The 23483-nt window shown below is 28.8% G+C and overlaps 1 protein-coding gene across 3 annotated transcripts; it reads left to right on the top strand.

The window, feature by feature from the left end:
* The first annotated feature begins 372 nt into the window (after nt 1-372).
* On the top strand, nt 373-22850 carry LOC129958647 (putative ferric-chelate reductase 1). Of its 3 annotated transcripts, none has more exons than XM_056071252.1 (4): nt 373-493; nt 17162-17368; nt 20551-20764; nt 22016-22850. In XM_056071252.1, exons 2-4 carry the CDS (start codon nt 17176-17178, stop codon nt 22080-22082), a joined length of 474 nt encoding a protein of 157 aa, XP_055927227.1. In that variant the 5' UTR covers nt 373-493; nt 17162-17175; the 3' UTR covers nt 22083-22850. The 3 variants fall into 3 exon arrangements, with proteins under 3 accessions (XP_055927227.1, XP_055927225.1, XP_055927226.1); XM_056071250.1 differs by having other exon boundaries at nt 376-551; XM_056071251.1 differs by lacking the exon at nt 373-493 and adding an exon at nt 9430-9539.
* Nucleotides 22851-23483: the final 633 nt, after the last annotated feature.

Below are 23483 nucleotides of genomic sequence, written 5' to 3'. Positions count from 1 at the left end.
TCATAAGGAAGCCATCAACTTGCTTTCATGTAATCATTTATCGTTGTACTGACGACAGACAGAAAGTAATGGGCCATTTTTTTAAAACTTCATGGAGAAAATCCCCCCCCCCTCCATTGGCTGGATAACTGGTATGATCACTTGTAATCACGGAAGACTTATCCCATGCATCATCCGTACAGTTTATTGTAATTTTCTTCTCCCTTGCTCGATCCTAATTACGCATTGCTGAAACGTACAACTTTTTCATTGAAGTTAGCGGGGTGGTGATTATATTCCGAAATCTGTCCAATAGCGTGTAAAACCTGTGTTCTTCTAAGGGTGACGCAATGCCCTTGCAAATTGTTGAGCGTCGGCTACATCACCCTACTGGCCGATCTACTCTTTGTGAAAGAGTTCCAAAATGGGTCAGTTCGACAACAGTGACACCTATCATTGGTTATAGCTGGTACAACGACCCTGCGAAGTAGTCCGGCATATATAGTGAAGGCAGGTACTCATTTCAAACTTCTCCACTTTGCTTGCTGTAACCCACTCTATCAACAACAACCGTAAGTTGAGTTGCATTTTCTTTATTCACTTCTTGATCACGCCTTAGGCTTGCTTCTCTCCGGCCTAGAAAGCGTGTTGTTATTGGGAAATTGGAGGCACACTCAATACAATTAGTTGTTTTTCTTGTAGACTTTAAATATTTAATTGTTTATCCATTCTTTTAAACTCAGTTAATTCGCAATTGAAATGAAATGTAGTATCTCAGCTGAATTAATCAACTCATTTAACTTTTTCATTTTTGTTTATTTATTGCTGTTAGATAAGATTTGTTATTTGTTTTAAAAAATGCTAAAAGCCTGCTTATGAAAATTCTTTTTAATATTAAATTAAAATATTTTTAGTATATCTTGATGGGAATAATTAACATTTAATTTTATATTTTGTAAAATAAAATAATTAAATCCGCTACTTGTATTTGTTTGATATGCGATTCGAAAATGCCATGATTATTTGAAATTGCCATTTAATACCTTTTAAGAACTAAAACAATTATCTACGCATATTCGAGACTACTTAACAGATTAACTTGTGCGTTAAATATGATGTAACAACAAATGATTGTAACTTTAAATTTACAAATTAAAACTTATTCACTGATAGAAGTTATAAATCGATACAAGAATCTATGAATTACTAGGAATCTATGAATATCTGAAATGTTCTATGAACTTTTAGTTGAATTAATACAACACATTCCCAGTAAAAATATAGTCATCCATTTAGATAGTTGAAAAAGCAAAAAATCAGATGTATAAATTATGTTAGTTTGGTACAATCAACCTGCATTAAACAAACCGTTTAATTTCAAAATTAATTAGCGCTCAAGTTGGATTCTTCAGTTTCTTTTAGAAATCTTTAATGGAATGTGTTTCTAACTTGCATTATAAAGCAAGCAACAGCTGATTATGGATATTTAAACATTGATTTAAAAGTATAGTCACAATGTTTGATTAAATTATTATTCGGATACCGAAATTAAGGTGAATTATTTTTTTATTATTGCGAAATTAAAATCATACTCTTTACCAAAATCGTACATTCGAAACTTTGATCTGTGGACTCCTGTCAAGAAAATAAGTTAAATAATAAAAGCACAAAGGTAGTATATATATATGTGTGTTATGATAAATACTGTGTATTTAAAAAGAAATGCTTTTATAAAGTTTTCCTGATATAGCAAGAAAGACTTTCTAAACAGAATGCATATTTATTTTTGTATTTTTTTTTGTGTGTATTTTTTTCTATCCTTTTCGATAGAAAAGTTTCTATTAATTTTATTGAAAAGAATTAGCAACTGGCAAAAAGGTAATTCAATTTCACAAAGAAGCTTGTATACATTGACTATTTTGAAGCATTTTACCAAGTTTTCCTTTCGATACGTTCTAAATCCAAGTATAAAATTCCACTTTTTAGGATTTTCTAATAAATTTAATTCGTTTTCATAAATAAAGAATTCTTTAGCTTCATCATTGGAAAACTGAGCAAAATTGGATGTACATGTTAAACACGTTTAATCTGTTGATAATTAAAAATTTCCTGTATTTTGTATAAAATGAAATTTGATAATTAAGTCATGGCTAAAAATATCTGATTCAGTGTTTAGCTAGACAGAAAATGAGATATTGAACTAGAAAAAAAATTGTTTTTTAGAAATGAATTAGCAAAAAAAAGAGGAATCGTACGGATTAATTTATCATCAGAAATGGTATCTATCCAAAAAAAAAGCAAAATAGAACTTGAAATGCATTTTAAACACTATTCGCTTATCTCTAATGAAATTGAAATGAAATCCTAATTTAAATTGAATAAAATTTTATTGAATTATTTTTTAGTCGATTAACTGGATCAATACATATTATTGAACCTATTTAATAAGTCCCATCCTTTGAGATGTAAATAAGCTTAAAATAAGACTTGCGGGCCATTTAAATATATTATAATAAACACTAACATACTAAACAGTGATATTATTATTTCTTATTATAAAGTATTGATATTAAAATTACAAATAGCTATATGAGGATCATCAAAATCAATTGCCAAACATAAATCTGTTTTATTTAACTGAATATACTCTTTCAATACTACTGAATGCTTTTTAAAAGACTTAACCTTCTAATCCTCCGAATGTTCTTTCCAAATTTCTCAGTTAATATTCTGTGAAATTTACTAGTTTCATTTTATGATGCTCATATTTTGTTGCAATTTACTTCCATGAATTTTAAATTCCGTCTGCTTCTCCAATTTGTTTCTATTAAAAATGCTACTAAGTCTCAATATTTCATAAAAAATGGAATATTACAAAAGACTTAACAGAAAATATGTAGTATTTCATTTACAATGGTACTGCACAAAAGTGAATGCTTTTTTTTGTTTTGATTCTAAAATGATGCGAGGCTTACTTTATCTATCCATGCTGAATCTTTCTGTATCTGTTTAAATACTAATTGTCCTACTTATATTTCTTGTCGTTCTGCTTCGTTAAACTCAAAGATCGTTTACATGCAGATAATGTCCTTTTGGAGTAATTACCATCGTTTTCAAGGTTTCTGAAACTTTTGGCTGCATTTTCAATTCGAGTCGCTTATACGAATTACAAAATCACCAAAGTTTGGTTTAATTTCAATAACTCGTATTACAATTGTTTGTTTGAATTGAATCTCGTTTTGTAGGTATATAAGCATTACAGCTCGCGTTTCTGCATGTATGTCGATATTAAACTTGCACAATTGCATGTAATATAAAGATAACATATCGTATCATCTGTCCCTCAATTTTGTATTAAAATTGTTGTTCGTAATTCTAATGCACCACCTTCCATGAAGATAAAAGTGAAAATCGGAGAAAGATTGCTCAACTTAAGATTTAGAAAGGTTTTGAATAAATAATAATTTGAATAAATAGGTTATGATAAATCATTCAAATATGAAACTAAATTTTTTGCTCATGCTCATTATTGATAGATTAATTTGATAAAATTTTGCAGATGGAAGCAACACAAATAATTATTAAATTGTATTTTTTAATTAAAATCTTTCAAAAGAAACGCGTCATAATTAATTCTAAGTAAATTGTGTCATTAAGTAGTTTCTGGTTGCTTGCTATAATTATCGGTGGAAAATTTGGTAAACCAACACATTAATGATTAACTCATTATCATCTTATTAAAATAGATCTCGTATTTTCTTTAGCAAGATTCATCGACATTAGAAAAACATTTTGATTGTACTATAGAATAAAATATAATTAATCACAAGTTTTTCAAAAAGGAATTTTTATGGTAAAAATTATTTACTCTGCAGAAGTTGTATGATGATCAATGAATGCATGTAATTACATTAAGTTTCTGAATAGTCCAAGATATTAAAGCAATAAGAAAATTATGAATGAACCATTATTGTACTTCATATCTATAGAGAAAAATCCTTGAAACACTCATTAATTAAACCGAGTTCTTTTAATGAGTTGACCTCAAAATGAAATGGTACTTTCTCAAGGTTTGATTCAAAGGCATGCATAGTTTCAAAGTAATTGTCTAACTGCTCGTGACTTGCAATGGATTTTCACTGAAAGGATTCATTCATTTCTTTGTCATTGACTTTTGTTAGAAGAGCTATAATGATGATACAAGTACGAGTGATCCGATCAATTACATAAAAAGAAATCACAATGCAATGAAAGGCAATTAATTTTCAGCAATTAGTAGCTGACTTCGCCTTTACTGTCATTGATAAATTATGGAAGAACAATGTTTAGTTTGTGAATTTATCATTTATCTATATCGTCATTTCTTTTATCTCGGTAATTGAATGAAGACTGATGTTTCCGATAACCCTACATAGCACAATTTTTATTTAAATATAAATGTTCATATTTTATCTAAACAAATGCTAAAAATTATTTGAAGCTTTATAATTGTATATACGTATTTTTCAAAAGAATAATACTTGATTTATTTATACCATGCTAATATCAATCATTATAAACTGACAAATTTTCAATTTTTATACAAACTGCTTTATATTCTTTAAAATGGTTCCAGAAACGAAGCACTCATCTATTCGCTTAGAAACACCAAAAGATTCCAAAGCTTAGAAAAAAGATAAAAAATTCAATCATTAAAATAACCCAATTTCCGACTCAAATGTAAACAAACGAAAGTCAGACATTTTTAGGAATTGGTTTTAAATATTTACCTTTAAACTGAGTACATTTTAAGTTAAATGGCAAAAGTGTGAGAAAAAAATATCATTTCAATGTTAAAAGCGGTATTTACAAATCGTTAAAATATTTTTGGATGACAACTGCATTTTTAATCTGCTAACAAGAGGAATTATTTCCGTCTCAACAATTTGATTCAAATAACATTATGCACTGGGTACTTTATTTGTCGACCTTATTGTTATGTAAAGAGAATTGTATCTTGGTGATAAATGGTTTGTAGGATGCAAGCAGTTTCATTTAGGTTGGCATTACACTGTCTAAATTAATATTTTGCTTTAAGGCTGAATATCGGTAGCAATGGATTCCGAAAGGAATGTAGAATATGTAGCTAAGCAAACACCCACGCGTTACTGAATTTTAAACTCATCCTCAAATAGAGAAATGATATATTCTATAAAACGTTTATAGGACAAATTTGCCTTTGATCATCGAAAATATTACAATTTCTAAGAGACAGCTTGATTATATAAAGGAAAAATATAAATTTCTAAAAATTCAGCTTACAGGTAAGATCTAAATGAAAACTTTCAAGTAGGAAAAATATGAGTAACTGGTATTAATGAACCCCTGAAATCGGTTATAGATAAAAGAATTGTGGTTATAGATAAAAGAAGATGCTATATAAAGTAATGTTCTTCTTTAACCCCAAATTTTCGTGTAAAATATCGCCTATAACAATAGAACTTAAATAAATACATCTGCATATCCAATCGTAATTTCTATGGAATTTCAAGTTGATATTCTGAATTTTAATAAAATACAGCTGGCGATTTATTAACTTGAATTTTAAAAAATTGTCCTTTTCTTTATTCCAAATAGTTTTTTTTTTCATTTGTCTTTTATTTTAAAGAGCAAAACTAAAAAAAGAAGGTATTGACACCTTTCAAATATTTTTGTTGGTTAAGATTTTTTTTTTAATTCCCGAGGGATTTTTTATCGAATTTCAAAAAAAAAAAAAAAAAAAAAAAAAAAAAAAGCTGTTTAAATAGATTCAGAATCCAAATCAAGGATTAATTAATTAATAGAATTCTTTTCATTTTATTTAATTTTAAACTGATTTTGACTGCTACATGATTTATAGTAACTAAACTCGGAAAGTGTATATCTAAATAAAGTTATTCTTTTTCAGTCCACATTGACCTTGAACTTTTTCAATTAAAACAATCGTATTCTCAACAAACAAAAGCAAACAGAGAATGTAAACTAAAATTTCATAGTTAGCGAAGGATTTGTATCCCTATATGTTCCGAAATGTTTCAGAATAATGAATAACCTATTGTGTACGTAAACTAATTGAAGGTCAAATTTCTATGTCACACAATGGAAATGTCAGGATTGTTGGTGCACATCATTTCCTTCGGGCAGATCTGCTTCCTGACATTATGATGAGCAGGAAATTAGCACACAGAAAGCTTTTGAAATATATGCTGTGCTGGCAATATAGGAGAGGATAACTGCACAGGTTGCATGCCTTGCTTTCATTTTAAATTAAATTTTCCCACAAACTTATCATCTAACTCGAAAACTAGGTCACACTTAAGTAATTGGACAAGGATTCTAAGTTTCGTTTTGACTAGAATCGCATATCCTAACAAATATCTTTGTAGATTTATAAGTATATAAAAAATTTTGACGGTCAAATAAACGGATATAAACTAATTTTGTGTTTCTACATATAACTGGAAATGTTTTTAATTTGCTTTCTAATTTTACTTTTGGCGCAATTCCTCATGACTAATTTTGTACGGCAAGATATAAAATCTAAGAAAAGATGCTGAGACATTTTTCAACGCGAGCTTAAATTACCAAACACCCCGTTTTTGATTATTTGACCCTTCTTGAAAAGACGTCCTAGATTTACGCAATGTTTCGAAATGTCTAATTTTAAGTTAAAAGAAAATATATCACGGATATATTTTTAAATAAAAATTAGATTTAATTTTAAAAAATTGTGTCTTATGATTTTTTTCAAGCCAATTTTTATATAATATGGAAGATGGCCACCCAGTTTTATTGAATGATGACAATTCAATTTTTTAATTGTTTTGAATTTTCTTTAAGTTTTGAAGTATACTTTTATAATTTTCATAATATCCAAATAATCAAATAAACATTCCGTTATTCAAGGATGACTCCTACTCCATTACATATACATAATTCAAAAAGTAGTATTCTGCAGTATACTGCATATAAATATTTTGATTCTAACCAAGAAATACGTTTAAAAAAAGTGAAACCATATAATGACAAATTTGCTTTTTTGTAACTTTTAAATGCAAAAGTATGAATGATAAAATTTTCTCAATGAAAATCCGCTTCTGAATGAAAGCGAAAGCATATGAAAACTAGAACAGTCTATACAATGATCTTGCCGATACTGCTACGTTCAGTGGTAGCGGGGTGGTCGGCTGCACTCAAGAAGAAGAAGTCTATACAATGAATGTTGCGAGTAAAGAAAAAGGAAGATAATGCATTTAAAAGGGTGTCGAAGAATAAAAGAAGAGTCAATGCGGAAGGTTAAAGAAATCTTGTTGTATCGTTTTATTCTTTTTAAAGTGCAACTGTTTACCTCGATCTTCCGCGTTAACTTGTTAGAAACTTTCTGACCTAACACCTTTCATTATTTAAAAAAAGTGAATGATGCTTGTAGAATTTGTAATAAATCTTGTTTTGTTCAAGACTTCCTTTACTTGGTTCCCTTATTCTTATTTCCGATCTTTAAATAGACATATTTTCGTTCGTTTAATGTTTTTTAAGATGTCAAAAAAAATATAATAAAAGTTACGAACTGTTTCTCAACCCAAATGAGATTGAAAAATCACTCTTTTAAAAATTACATGCATTAGAATCGGACATACTTTTATGGAAATTAAATATTTTCGATTATAATATTTTTACTTGGGGAATTTTACAATTAATAAATTTATCTTTTAAAGTAACAAAAAAAAGTGGTTTAGTGGAAGCTAATTATTGTTGAATTAAAATTTATTTATCATAGTTTTCAAAAATAGATTATCTTAACCTTCGAACCTCAAGCGATTTTTCCGCTTTTCTCTGCATAAAAAGACTATTTAATCACAAGTTATTTATATCGAAAACTTGTGAATATATCAATCTACTTTTGCAATGAAGCCTATTCCTATATTCTAACAAAATTATTTATACCACATCGAATGACAAATAATTCTGCTTTGACGGTGTGAAGAAGGTTAATGTGGGAGATTTGTCTTTTTATAACTCTTACAGTTGTACAAAATTCCTACAACAGTACAACTGTTGGAAAAAAAGAAAACCAATTTTGAGATTGTGGAATTTCATAACAATACAAAACAATTCCAGTTAATTCAAAATTTCAACTCCGTGTTTCTTTCTAAAATTTAAATCTTCTTCTAATGATAAATCTTTACTGTTGTCCAAAATAATATTTAATCCATATTATAGTCCAAGCCATAAGTCAAATATTTGTGAGATCATTTCTTTCTAAGAGTTAGGCGAAAATTATGAAAAAAAATACGCTAAATTTAATCAACAGCATTAATTAAATTTAATGAAATTCTCAAAAGAACTTTCTAAAAATGTTTTTTTTTTTAATTCTACCAAATAAATGCAACGAACAAAGAATTAAAAAATCAACAGAAGGATTTCAGAAATGTGGTAACAATTTCTCTACAAAAATTAATGATATAGTTAAATATATATACCTGTATATAGCAAAATAATATGTTGAAATACATATACCTGGATATAGCAAATTACAAATAGATCCGGGTTTGCAATATATTTAAATGTAACTTTTAAAATTAGTTTCAATTTGTGTTCCAGAAAATAAAAAGATTTAAAGGAAGTCAAAATTCAATCATTAACGCGAGGATTTTTTTTTAATTTATTAAGAAATTTTTGTGTGTTCAAGTGATAATATTCGTTCTGAATATTCTTATATTCGTAAAGCGAAAAAAATCGGAATAACTCATTTTCTTCAATTGCGAAAGGCAATTTTCAATTTTTCCTTTTTTTAAATGACGAAGATTTTTATTAAATAATGACTGTTTCTTCTCCGCTATGCAAACAATTTTAAAAAGGCTTTAATTTTGCTAGAATATCAAAAAGTATTAGCACTCTATATATCATTCTTTTTAATTATTTATTCTAACTGAATAGTAAAAAGTAAGCTAAACCGGCTAAGATAACAAAGCCACTTCGATATTTTAACCTTTTTTCTTTTAAATAATAAATATCCTTGAAACTCCATTAAAATCCATTTGCTACATGCATTTTAAAAGGTAGTAGTGTTTCTTCAATAAAACTCATATTTTTTTTCTTCCAGGTGTTAAACATTCTAGACACATTTAATTAAAAAAACAAAAAAAAACAGCCGTATCAGTATTTCAAATGCATCCAACAATTATGTAACTGTTCTCTATCTTGTTGATGATATTATCAATTCGTATTTGTTGCGCGTACAATTTTTCTTTATTGAATGACCTGTTCCGTTCATGAATGAATGAAGGAGAGAATAGGTAATACCACTGTGTTCCTCATTAGCCCAGAAATGGAGCTCGGTAAGGATATGATTCATACTTCCCTAGAAGCAATATTCACAAGTTGCCTTTTTGTCGCAACAAGTAAGGAAACAGTTTTGCAATTTTCCGATAATGCTAATGAGTTAAATGACAATTGCTCTTAAGGCAATACGGGCGAATGAACTTTCCTGAACTAATACGACTCTTTCGTCAAGTTTATAAGTGGTTTGCAGGTTATAAATGGTTAAGTATCTTTGAATTTTACGTTTAAGTAGTTACGGTATTTCTATCCTAAATAGGAAAACTGGTATTACCACTCCATACTGACTAGCACTCCACCATTCATATGTTCCTAAGAATTATGTATACAATTTTAACTCGACAATATTTGTATTTTGAATACCGCATGCGAGTCTGTATTATATAAAAAGAAACTAGTGCTAAAAAATATATTTTATCTCGAAAATTTTTTTAAAAAAAATGCATTCTTATATTTAATAGAAATATTTTTATCAAATCAACTTTCATCAAAAGCATAACACTAATATTTTTGAATTCATTTATTAGCACCTTTAATTAAAAACATTTTTTTGGTAAAATATTTTTATTTTCTGAATTATCTTCAGAATTTTTTTCTTAATGGGAAAAAAAGTTGTTCTTCATTGGTTTGCTTACTTCCAGCTGAAGGATATTGATAAATTTCTTTATCAATACATCTACTTTTGTGAAATTCTCTCCTTAAATTTAATACGTATTCTAAAAGAAAAATCTTCAATCAGATAGCTCCAATTTTTCTGTACCCTCCTTCCTTATTTAGTGCTTAATTTCATCGTTTTCATCTATGTTACCATCTTCCAAATTTTTAACCGGATTATTTGCTTCAGATGTTATTTCCACAGAATACGCATTGTCATTTTTTAAAAAACTTGGAAGGCTTAAGTTTTGCTCTGTGTCGGTTAGAAATTTATCAAATTTCGAGTCCAAAAAAAAAACAACCGTGTCCTAAGATCAGTTTGAAAGTTAAAGCTAAATGTCGCAAGAGCCAGAATTGAACCAAATCCAGGTACAAATGTTTCTTTATATATAAAATTGCTTTGTTATAAAGGATAACTTCTCCTTTCTTTGTGTGAGCGATATAGTAATCAGACAATAATATACAAAACTACGAAAATGAGTTTTGTAAATTTTATAATATTTTAATGAATTCATTAACACATGTTCTAGAAGAGAGACCAGTGAATTTCTTTGTATCAAAGTACTCTATAGTGACTCTTCGAACAAATTTTTAATTGAAGAATGAAAGAAAATTCACACTCATTTACAATGGTATGTAGATTTATTTTGAACATTAAAGCAAAAAATATCTCAAACCAACAGTACGGTTATACCATAATCATCTCAGATACTTGATTTGATGGATAAGCCTCCCAGTCTGAAGTTACACCGTGATATATAGGAAGTGGGTTAATTCTCTACTTAAGTCAAATGATAAACAGAAGAATGAGTTATTTCACTGTTCCAGCTACTTTATCTATTCAACAAAGGAACTTCCAAAGCATCCATCTAAATTGATTTTCTCTATATGAACGTCAATGATTAATGGAATAAGGTTAGTGAACGATCACTAATCTTAAGTACCATACAAATTCCCTGAATCAAAAACATAGTAATAGATTGCTGTAGATTAAATTTAAAAAGAATAATAAGCGATAGAACTTGCTATAGAACTAATTAAATTGTGATATTTGAGAGCTATTATTGTTTAATATTATAGTTGTCTTTCTGTTATAACTTTCAACGTTTCTCATTCCTTTCTTTGTACTTACGGAAATAATGATGGATGTTTCCCCTAGAGACTCAAATTGAGTAATACTGAATGTTGTGCTTTCGTCCCTGATAATAGAATAGCTTAATGGTTTTGTTTTTAATTTTGCTATTGCTTATCGAATAAAAACTCTTACTTATTCATCAACAAATATTGGAAATATCTTGAATGCTGCCTCTATATTAAAAGATATTTTCAAAAAATGTTTGTAAGCAAATAGAAATAATTCATTTTAATTGATAAAAGTGTTTAATTCCAAAGCTGTAACGTTTTCTGTAAACACAATGCATAATTTTGCGTATCTCTTATTTAAAAGAAAAAATCTTACATAGTCATTATCGATATTCAGTATATAACATCCTTTAAATAATTTTAAACAAAATAACTGAGAGTTAGATGATTATATCAGAAAAAATTTTGACATTAAAAAAAATTAATTTTTTCCTTCCTTTTATTAGAAGGATTTATTTTTGATGATTCAATTGCTGTAATTCGTTGTTTTCATCTGCCTAACAATTGGTGGAATAGCTGTATAAATTATAACTAAGTCATATGATATTTTCATTAAAATAAAAAGCAATTTTAAGTTTTGTAACGCAAAAAGATGTTTTATTGAAAATAATAAGAAAAATTACATTGTATATAAATAGAAATTCAGCTTTTCTAAATGTTGAGGAACAAATGTAGTGATATTCGAGGCTGAAACATAGTTAAATTAAATTTCAAAATCGCTGTTATTTTGTTAAAATATTTCAACGCAATCGGAGAAATAGTTAGTTTCAATTAATAAATATTTTGCCTCATGGATGGCGCATAATGCATATAACCGAACTTGAAAGCATTTAAAAATGCAGGAAATCAAAATAGGCAAATTTATTCTCAGTGAAAAAAAGTTAGCAGTTTGTTTCGAAAGCATATGTCATTTTTTATGAAAAATATATGGGGGGAGGGTTACGATATAATCACGCTTTCTTGAATAGAAATTATTTTTAATGTTGTTTTCATCCCGGAACAATAACCGTATGTATTACGTTATATCCAATCATATTTCTTTCTTTTTCTAGCGTTGATCTCTCATTCAGTACAAGGCTAACCAGTGTGCAAACTAAATTCATATCCATGTATTGATCACTGATTGCCTTATATGCCACCAAACAAATAAACCGAAGAGACATTAACCCCATAAATCAATAAACAAAAATATATCAATTATTTTCTGTTGAAAGTATGCTTAAAACAATCCTCCCAAATTCGTTGACTTCGTACCAGCATAGAAGCAATTAAAAAGCGGTAAACCAGTAGGTTACGCCTATATCTCACAAAAAAAAATGCTTCAACAATAAAAAAATTTTATCGAATGAACCTTTCCTTCTTTCGTGAAGTAAAGGCGTTGTCTTTTGATAGCCGAAACCGATTTTGGGCAGCTAGGCGCTGACACAATTGAAAGTTTTTCTTACTCGCCTTTTTCCTTTCTACTTTTTTAATCATAATAGCTTTCTCTTTCTCATGATCATGACGGGCTTTTCTTCGGAAACTTCCGCCACCATGAACTACAAGTGGGAGCTACTTTCTTTTTCACTAGTTTAACAACTTTTGACGTAACAGACGACTCATAATAACTCCCATTAACTCAACTGACGCAACGTGTGTCTGTAGCGAACTCATTTTCGGCCAAGTGCCGCCAAGCAGGCTGAGATCACGCGCGTTTAACTGTAGGATAGTTTTTTTATCCCTTTCTAGTATCCTAAGATGCGAAATAATAAGTATATGTTAATTGTAGAGTTCTAATCATCTGAAAAATTCTGTAAAAGACGCATTGTTTCAATGTTACAACATTTAATTTAAATATTGAGTTACAATGCTTATTGGTAAATTCAAATCTAGCATATTTCACTCCGTAATTAATTAAGCCTTTCACACAAACATCCTTTCGATGATGAAATGATAACTTTTTATGAAATCTATAAATTCCAATTACAAATTATTTAAATTTGGTATTTGTATAACAAGAATGAGATTCCCTAATTCCTCAAAAGAATATGTTTAAACATTCTGAAACAAATATAATTGTTAAATCTATTAATGAGAGAAGCATAAGAACATTTCGTTAAAGTAGATTTTTAGTCTGTTCTAACGAAATGCTTTTATACTTCTCCGATTGGTGCAGAATAGTTGGTGCAGTGGTTGATGGTGCAGAAACGATTATCAGTTCAGAAATTGGTTTTGCATAAAATTTATATAAATTTGTTTTTGTGACGTAAATCGATTTATATGAAGTTTATTTCTTCCTCTATAAGTATAGAAAGATAATTCTAATATTTTAAGATATCAATGGTTAATGTTCTTTTAGTAAAAGGCTGCTTTTCTAGACAACTTTCCAAAATATGCAACTCTTTTGCAAGCAACAAAATTAAATTTTAAAAAATAAGCAGGATTTTTTTCATATTGTTACTTCGGACAAAATTCCATTCGTGAATTTAATTCTTTTTTCAATTTATATTCTTTCAATAAGTGTTAAAAAAATTCCGTGAATTTGGCCATTGTACTGTGTTATTTTGCTTCACTTTTCAAGTTAAACTACAAATGCAATAGCTTTTTTTTTTTGAAATCACAAAATATTTGAATAAGTGATTCATTACAAATTATTCCTTTATTTTTAAGATATTATACACAATTTAAAATTGAAGCTTTTTTAAAAAAATCCAGTTGCTAATTGAGATTTCTAATAATCAATAGGAAGTTCCATTTTTTTTCCCTTAAAACTGCAGACTTTTAAGTTTTACCATCGTAATAGAGATCATAAACTAGCATTTTTAACTAAAACTTTTATCCAAGGAACGTCATGCAGTTCTGTATACAGAAATTCCAGTGAAGGAACTATAAAAATAAGAATTTGTTCTTTTTAAATGCGTACAAATATTAATGGGCAGAAGTTGGATATTAACAGTTCGATTGAAGAAACTTGACATTCGATTTCATCATTAAAATTCTGCTGCATATTCCAGCCTCGTCCACTTTAAATATTTGAGACAAACGCTTCTATTCTAGTGCGAAGAGTTTTTAAGTGAGATGCCCATTGTCATAAAAATTAAAATTCCAAAGCCGTGGATCACTTGCCTTCGTATACGCCAGACATCTATCGAATCCAAAGCAATCAATATATCACTTAAACCAAGATTCGTTTTTCTCGCATTAGCTTAACTATATCATTTTAATGTTAGACTAATCTACTTTAAAATACCGAAATTTGTATGCAAATTTGAACCTTCTAGTTTCGTAGAAACATTTTATGTTAATGATCAGGCTGTTAGGAATTATTTAGTAATTGGAAGGATTATTTAAGATTATTAAGATTTAGTAATTAGAAGATGTGTCCGTCCAGATGGACTGTTGTCCTGTTGACAATATCTTAGATCTGATGGTTGCAGATTAACAAACCAAAATTACAGTAGAAAATTTGCTGTAAATGGGCAGAGTGCTTGAGATATAGAAAAGAAATTATTAATTGCACTACACTTTAAATGTAAGTATATAAAATAAAAATTTTAAGTTTTGCTTCCAAGCAATGGGATCTTCTTTATCCATATTATTCACGAACTCTCAAATCAAAACTAATCACTAAAATTAGATAGAAAAAATGATCCACTAACAGAAAAGAATGATAAATATAAAATAACAATAAATATAAAATAATGAAAGTTCCTCAGCTCATGGAGTTTTGCTATTTATTCATGCTTAGGTTTATTTGTACACCAATAAATCAGCCAAATTAAGCATTAAAAAAACCTGTCTCACTTGCTAGAAGTCAAAACAGAATTTACTATTTCGTATCTGATAATGACGCGTAGCAGAAGAGTGGAATATTTTTAAATCCATCTAGCGTTACAGACGCTGGTGAATAATTATATATATTGATAAATGCAGAATCAAACAGCGACTAAATTGCATTAAAATAAAAATAAAATAAAAAATCAATTAAATTCCAATATATCTGGTAATGTGCTTTCACTTGAACTTAAAGTTAAGATATTTAGAATCTTATATGTTAGTCAGGAAACCATTTATTTTTATTATTAATGTAAAATATACTTATCATTTGAAACTAAATTCCTCAGGAAATATACTTCAAAAACTACTTCAGATCTATGAAAATCATCATTACATTACGTATAGTTTACAATTTTTAAATATATTTTTCAGGTTTATAATTTTCGAAGGGCGACGGTTTACAATTAAAATTTATTTAGCAAGAAGCAGAAAGAATGCCGATATTGTCAAAGATATTTATCACTGAAATATGAATTAAGTCATATTTATATCTTTCAAATTTTATGCTTTACTTTTTCAACTTCAATTTTCTTGGTGCAATGATAGTAAGTAAAAATCATTATTTTGTTTATCATAGTCAAAAAGTAAAAATCATTATTTTGTTTATCATAGAGTCTCAGTTTTCCTCTGTTTTCGTTGTAGACCTTCGAAGTTTTCATATGCTTTTTAATTGGTTTTGCTATGCAACTACAAAGAGTTGTATTACTTTCTACATAGAAATCCATGGATCCTTTCAAAATAACTTAAAATAGCCTTTGAAAAAGTTTCATTCTATTTTAAAATGCATATTCCATTATTATACACAATCCAAGAGTATGAAAGTTCTTGCCCAAGTATAAAATTTATCACCTTCATGCATAATTCAGTATTTCGACAGAATTCCATCTAAAGAAAATGATTTTGAAAATCCCTTGTAATACTTTAAAAGACAAATCTTCAATGAGTCTGATAATGTCATTCGGACTGAAATCTCTTTGGAAGCTTTATAGATAGTCCGACATAAATAATTCATTCCTTATGAGTCTCTCATGACACTGATACAGATTAAGAAGATCTTGAAGTATTCTAAGAAGAAAATGACGCGCAAAGGTCGCTCTTATTTTCCTCTTAGAAGAAATAAATCTTTTCGCCTTCCTTTAAAAATTTAAGAGCTGAAAGTAGGAAATACTCGAGAGGTTCGTTGTAATTAATCTAGGGTTTCATTTTCTTCAGTTTTTGAAAAAGCTAAAAGCGGTTGTTGAAATAGCAAGTTTTCAGAAAACAAAGAGAGGTTACCAGCTATTAGAATTATTTTTGTTAAAACATTTACTTGTTTTATAAGGTCTTGTGAACCGATGTATTATGATATCATATTTTTTTCGCTTTGAAGCTCCTTTCATAATGTTGTCATTTAATCTGCACTATTTAACCTATTAAGTATAAAAGAGCAGAAACGGAAACTATTAACTTTTAATGATTTTTATTTGAACATTTCTGGGTCTTTTTTTAAATTTGTAAATTAACCTTATTTTTCTCAAAAAATATCTGCTTAATAATGCATGAAATAAATTCCGCTTATAAGTAATTCTATTTTTTTTTTTAATTTATTACTTCTCGGTCAATATTGAATCATTTGATACAGTCTGAATAGTCAAAGGAAAATTTATTTAATGCTTTTGAATTTTGATTTCTATGCTATGAAATTTTATTTGCAAATCCCTTCCAAAGCCGTAGCAATTGTTTATTGCAGTTAGCCTCATCAATTAAATTCGAAAATAATTTATGCTTCTTAAGGATTTTGTAGTTACACTGCCTTCAATTCAAAATTACAAACTAATATTTTTTTAATTGAAAATTACTTTCTAAAGATGTAAGAAGGTGGAAAACAGCATAAATATGCGTCGTAATTAATTTTCAATCTCATAATAAGCTTATGTTTTTAAGTTATTACAATAAATAACAAACCAAAATAGTTAGAATATTCAGCATTTTAAGTCTTTTCAAATATTATGCATTTCAAATGAAACTTACTTAATTAAAAACAAGCATCAAAGAATTATTTATTGCTTTTAAAAATATAGTGCATAAAATAATTATTTCATTGTTTGTGTGCGACAAATTGCATTTATGGTTACCATTTTTCTATAAATCTATATCAAGAGCAAACTTTCCTAGTAAAACAATAATTATAAATTGAATTTTATAAGTTTAATTTTTTTAATCTTCATTTCAGCTTGCGAAGTAAAGATGTTGCGAGCTATTGTGTTAGTCTCTGTTGTTGTGCTTCACTTGGCAGCAGGATGGCCCACGGGAGCCCCAAGCAAAGCATGCGAAGCTATGCTTCCCAAACATGGCAGTAACCGACCCCAGCCAGCTCATTCATCTCCTTATTCATTTGTACAATCTACAGACTCTTACAGGCCTGGAGACCAAGTTATTGGTAAGCTTGTTTGCATGTGCAAAAAATGTATTATATCTGAGGGTAATATAGAAAGTTTTATTTCAGACTAAAACTGTGATATCTGCAAAAATGTATGCAATGAGAACACATGATTGTAAACGCCATATATCCTCTTTCAGTTTTAAAAAGGAATTTTGTTTTCACTTTTGATTTTCTCTTTCAAATTTAAAACTTCGCAGTGCATTTTTTTTCAAGTGACATGACCAATGAAGCTAATTCGATCATTTTCCTACTTTTCTCAATCAACATATTTCTACCTAATTTTATTATAATCAAACAAGAAAGACGATAATAAAATGACACAACTTCCCTATTATAAAGAAATTACTTATCTGAAAGGATTCGAATGCAATTAAATATGCATAATAAAAAGCTTTCCAAAATGTTCTCAAATTAAAAAAATTAAAACCATCCCCAAAAACACATGACAGAGTAGAATAAAGATTTTTAAAAAAAGTTATTGAACTCAGAAAGAATAATGGATGCAGGCACTACAGCCTTTTAGTTGCTTTATTTCTTCACAGTTAGGTTAATAAAATTTCTAATGATTCCTATTTTGAGAAAATTCATCGCATATTTTTGAGCAATATTGAAAGTCCTAACAAGTGCAATAATATATTTCCTCAATTTAATAAGTACGCAAAAAAGAAAAGTCAGTTTATGAAATGAAAATAAGCACCACCTCTATGAAAGGCAAGCAAGCGAAGATTTCAACATCCACGGGCAAGCTGGTGGTGACCACATAATAGTGTGAGCTGTTTTTACATGAAGTAAATCGGGCCCGCTGGTCCAAATGAACCGATTATTGACTGGAAATGGTTATATTGAATTACTTGGAGACCATTTACAGCCATTCTAGTACCGAAACAGCGATGGAATTTTTATGGATGGCAATGCGACGTGTCACCAGGCCACAATAATTCCTGACTGGTTTGATGAACATTCTAGACAGTTCCAGCGAATGATTTGGTCACCTAAATCTTCCGTCATAAATCCCATCAAATATTTATAGAACATAATAGAGAGGTCAATTCGTGCACAAAATCCTACACCGGCAACATTTTCGAAATTATGGACGTCAATAGAGGCTGCATGGCTATATATTCCTGCAGAGACAACAATTTGTTGAGTCCATGCCACGTCGAGTTGCTGCATTTCGCTGGGCAAAAGGGGTCCTATATGTTATTAAATGTCCTGCGATTTTTGTCATCTCAGTGTATTCATCTGTATATGCCAGGGGTGGCGAACCTTTATGGATCAGCGTGCCATTTTTTATAAAGAAATGTTTAATGAGGTGTAGACGTGCCGTCAAATAATTTTGACTTATGATTATTGGGAAAATAATAAAACTAAATGATAACAACCTAAAACTTTATTTACTACGAAAAAATACATTTTGTACTGTATAGTAGTAAAGGTTTTAGTTATACGTTTAATTTTAATTAAAGTAAAATTAGTGTGACTTCTTTTGTTGCAGATTAGATGACAAATAACATATATTAAGATTGCAAGATGTTACTTTTGGCAGAATGCATGCTGAATAGGAGTCATCTGTCAAACGATTTCTAAGAGAGTCTTTAATGTTATTCATCTCTGAAAATTATGACTCACAGGCATAGATAGATGAAGCCAACTTCTCCAAACAGTTAAATGTGTCTGGAATTGAATTCGTTACTAGCATTTTTACTTATATTGTTTGTTAATATTTCTGTTTCAATTAATTCCAACTTTTTCCTTGTTTCGTCAAATTTTTGAATCCATATAGAACTAGACTGGAAATCAACCCTTTGCATTTCAAATTCTTCAATTTGCAGCTAATCGAATTGGGACAAGTTCAGTTTATCAAATGAAATCGCATCAGGGTACATAATGAGCGTTTCCGATAATTCTTTTAACTGAGAAAATCTGGCTGAAATTCCTTGAATTACGAATCAATAACTGAAATAAATTCTTCAATAACTTTTTCTTCATCTAGTTTCACATGCACATCTAAGTCTTTGATATATATCTCAAATTTAGGAAGTATTTGCAGTTTTTTTAATAATATCGTTCCTAAAACATGCAATCCAATGTCAAAAGCGTGAATGAGATCAATCATGACGATAATTGTTTCATTTTTGCCTTGAAACTTTACATTCAAGTCATTGAAGTGTTAGCATATTAATAAAACATCAATTTTAAGAGCCACATAACATCCAACAACTGTGGATATTGTTCAATTTCTTCCACATTTTGCAGAAACAGACTGATTTCTTCCAAGCAGTCAACAAATCTTTGAAATACGTTACCGCGGCTCAACTAGCGAATATTATTATTATACATGAGTAAGCCATTATACACCGAGATGACTTCATGCAACAAAACTTCAAACTTTCGCTTATATGAGGGATATGAGACGATATGAGGTTGACTATTTTTATGACTAACGCCATTACATTATCAAGAGATGTTAAACCACTCTTAGCACACAAGGCTTGTTGGTGAATAATGCAGTGGAGTTCAAGAACCGAATGTTGTCTGTCGAACGTCTGTTTGAAATAAACAAATTAAACCTTTTTTTCCCCCACCATATTTGGAGCACCATCAGTTAATGAAACAAATCTTTTCAAATCAATTTCTTTCTCATCAACCGAATTTTTAACAGCTGTACAAATATCTGTGCCCTTTTTGAAATGGAATGGGAACACTCCCGTTTGTTTGTAATACTTCATAGTGAGCTTTGTTATTTTGAACTAAAATGCAAACCGTTTTGATCGGCGATGTGCCCAAAATATTGTGCCCCGTGCCATCAATGGCACACGTGTCAATGTCTCGCCATCCCTGGTATATGCTTACTCTAATATTTAATGGGGGAATTTTTTCAATTCGGATTTTGAAACTTGAGAACTATACTTTTTTGAAAATATCATTAATTATTTTATTATTGATTTCACAGTTTGAAAAACTGACCCCTACTGTATATCAATTATAATAATATGATTGACTACAGTGGGAAAAAAGTGCTTTAAGCCGTTGCGTATTATGCTGTAGAAATTTTATGAAAATCGCAATAACTAAATTGGCTATAGTCAGCAGTTTTGTCGATAATGAACCAGCTGATTTAATTATTCAATTTATTACTATAGCTTTCAAAATAAATGTTCTTTTTTTTTCTTTTACAGTCTATGTCCAAGCCCCAACAGGTACACCATTTAAAGGAATGATGGTACAAGCTTACGATCCCCGAACAAACAATACTATTGGAGAATTTTTGGAAGGAGTAGGCTTGAAAAAAATTCCTGAATGCGCTAGCATGTCTCACAGCGACAACAGAGACAAGAAATCAGCTACTTTAGTGTGGGTAGCTCCTCAAGATTCAGGAAACGTTAGATTCAGGTATGAAATGTCTGAATTTTGTGATATTTCATATGTTGCTTAGTTCTAAATTTTTTGTAAATACATCGTCGCTGTTATATTAAAAAGTTGTATATAAAAAACTACACTTAACAAAATATGCAAAATTTCCATGCAACTATAGGAGCCCATAATTTCAGATTGCATTTCATGACAACATGTCTCATACACTACATACAGTAATTTGAAAGTAAATGTGGTACCTCAATGAAGATGTTTTGCATCAATAAATGTTTTGAAACCATACACCATTTTGATATAACAGTAATGTTGTGAAACAATGAAACAAGACTTATGCAATTCGAAGTGGAAAAAAGTTTTTTCACATGTCTCAGTGTTGCTTTTTCTTAAACTTATTGTAATGGCTTGCATTAAAACCAATCTTCAATTCTTTGATCTTGGATTATATTATATGAATTTATGCTATATATGGAAATTTAAAACCGTTTGGGCTTAACAGATTGGTACGCAATTGGTATTGTCCTCTGAAGCACAAACAGGACAAATAAGGAACACAGTTCGTTAATTTCACTTACTAAAATGTTCTATCGAATCTACTTATAAATCTTTACATTAATTTTAATGCGTTTTTTGAAGTATTAAAATTTTGAATAGTAAAGAAAAGAAATCTAAATTTATGGTAAAAAGGTGTTTTTTTTAAAAAATTTCGAAAAAAAGCATATTATATAAAGTTGATTACGATTCTAGAAATCCAGAAAGAAAATTTACACTTCTTATCTTAAATAGTCAACCTAAGCAAATTTTTTTGAAATTAGTTAACTAAACCATCTTAACTGAACTACAAAATAAGGAATTTTCAATTGTGTATATTTCGCTGACAAATCTATTGGAGTTCGTTTCGTTTTGAAATGATTTATCAGCACATTTTTTTGTTCTGATAATTTTTAAATAAAAATCATTGATTATTTTTTACAAAAAATAATTATGTGACTAAACAGATAACAGCATTAGAGGTTTTCCACCTTAAACCTAAAATAACTAAACCTTGCATGAAACCTAAATTATGCTTAATTAATCTCCTCATTTTATTTCGTGCGAAAGTTTCTATAAATGAAATATCGAAGTTAGAAAGTGACGTTAAGATTCATTGCATCAACATCACTTCAAAAATAAGAATTTAATCATCTTTTAGTTTGTATTAAATTATATGTATGTAATCTATTTTTTGTGTATACTAAATTTTGTATCAAATATATCTTATTTCTTTTTCAGAGGTACAATTGTTCAGCAGTTTAACACTTTCTACCATGGACTTTCAGCTACTGTACAGAAAGTCTGAAAAGGAACGGGATTCGTACTTGTTTTATTGAAGTATAAAACTTAACCAGTATCCACATGAATCCATTGAAAGAATCTAACTATTCGTATTAAAAATACATTCTAAGATAAATGAATTTACTACTTTAATCATTCCAAATGCTCAGCAAAATAGTTGTTAAATTTATCATTGTCTGCTAAATGCCTAAAAAGTAGGTAAAATTAATGGAATGACTCCTTAAATTTTTATAAAAATTTATTGAAAATATTAAGTAACATTAAGCTATAATGTTTTTCAATTAAAAAAGATTCTTTAACATTTTAATATACATCTTTTTGAAAGGAAAATTCCTTCTAATATATTGAATGAATGAAAATTTACTTTTGAAATTGTATAAGAATCTTCATTTGAAATCTGTACTTGTGTATACGATTCGGTTATAAAATTGTTTTTCCCACTTCTGATACGCACTGAAATACGACACAAATCAGATTTCTCAAATAAAATTTTATTGAATCCATTCCAACGGAGTTCCAAACTACATTTTATAAAGTCTGGAAAGAGAAATTCTGGTTTGAACAAAATTGTACAAGAATAATTATTATTGTATCAGTATTTGTAATGTATAGTAGATTGTACAAATTATGTAGCAATATTCTTCAGTTCACTTTATCACCCACCATATAAATACATTGAAGTTTATACTTGTTTACTCTTTTTTTATTGTTGATTTTAGTTACTGTAAAATTGCTTACACATTTGGTTAACTTTTAATAAAAGTTTTTTTTTTTAATTAACTTGTTTCCTCATTCTTTTTTGTTTGATTTATTGAATAATTTATTTGTTCAATAATATATTTGTGAGAGATTCTGGTACTCCTAATTTCATTAGAATTCCTTTTTTTTCGAATTAATTTGTCTTTACTATGATTATACATGAAAGATGATTTTTTATTCCATTTTGTAAGGAAGTACAAAATTAAAGAGAATTTATTCAACAAACTTATGGAAATCAAAATTATTAAACTGCATTGAGCATTGTATCAAACAGACAGTATATAATTCGTTTGAATTGTATATTTTTTCTTTCTCGATAAAAGTATGAAAATATAACTATTGATCAATGTATTTGCCGTAATAAATAATTTTAACTCAAATATTCCTTTTATTAATAAATTAGATTTTATAGTTTTTTCTTGCGTTTCTTTTATTTTTATCATTTATTTAATAGCGTATTAAATATTGAAATCTGAGAGGGAGAGTAATAGCAACTCTACTTTATATCGCTATCGGCATATTCTATGATTTAAAAGAAAGCTCTCTAATGTACGTTTTTCGAGCATCAAACTTTCAACCTCAAACAGATGAGTGCATTTGCTGAGAGAAAGAAAAGTATCAAAAGGAGAGTATATCGCGAAGAAAA

The sequence above is a fragment of the Argiope bruennichi genome, chromosome X1, assembly GCF_947563725.1.
Source record: "Argiope bruennichi chromosome X1, qqArgBrue1.1, whole genome shotgun sequence".
Classification (NCBI taxonomy): Eukaryota; Metazoa; Arthropoda; class Arachnida; order Araneae; family Araneidae; genus Argiope; species Argiope bruennichi.
The sequence above is the reverse complement of the archived record's forward strand: the minus strand, read 5'-3'. Positions and strand labels throughout refer to the sequence as shown.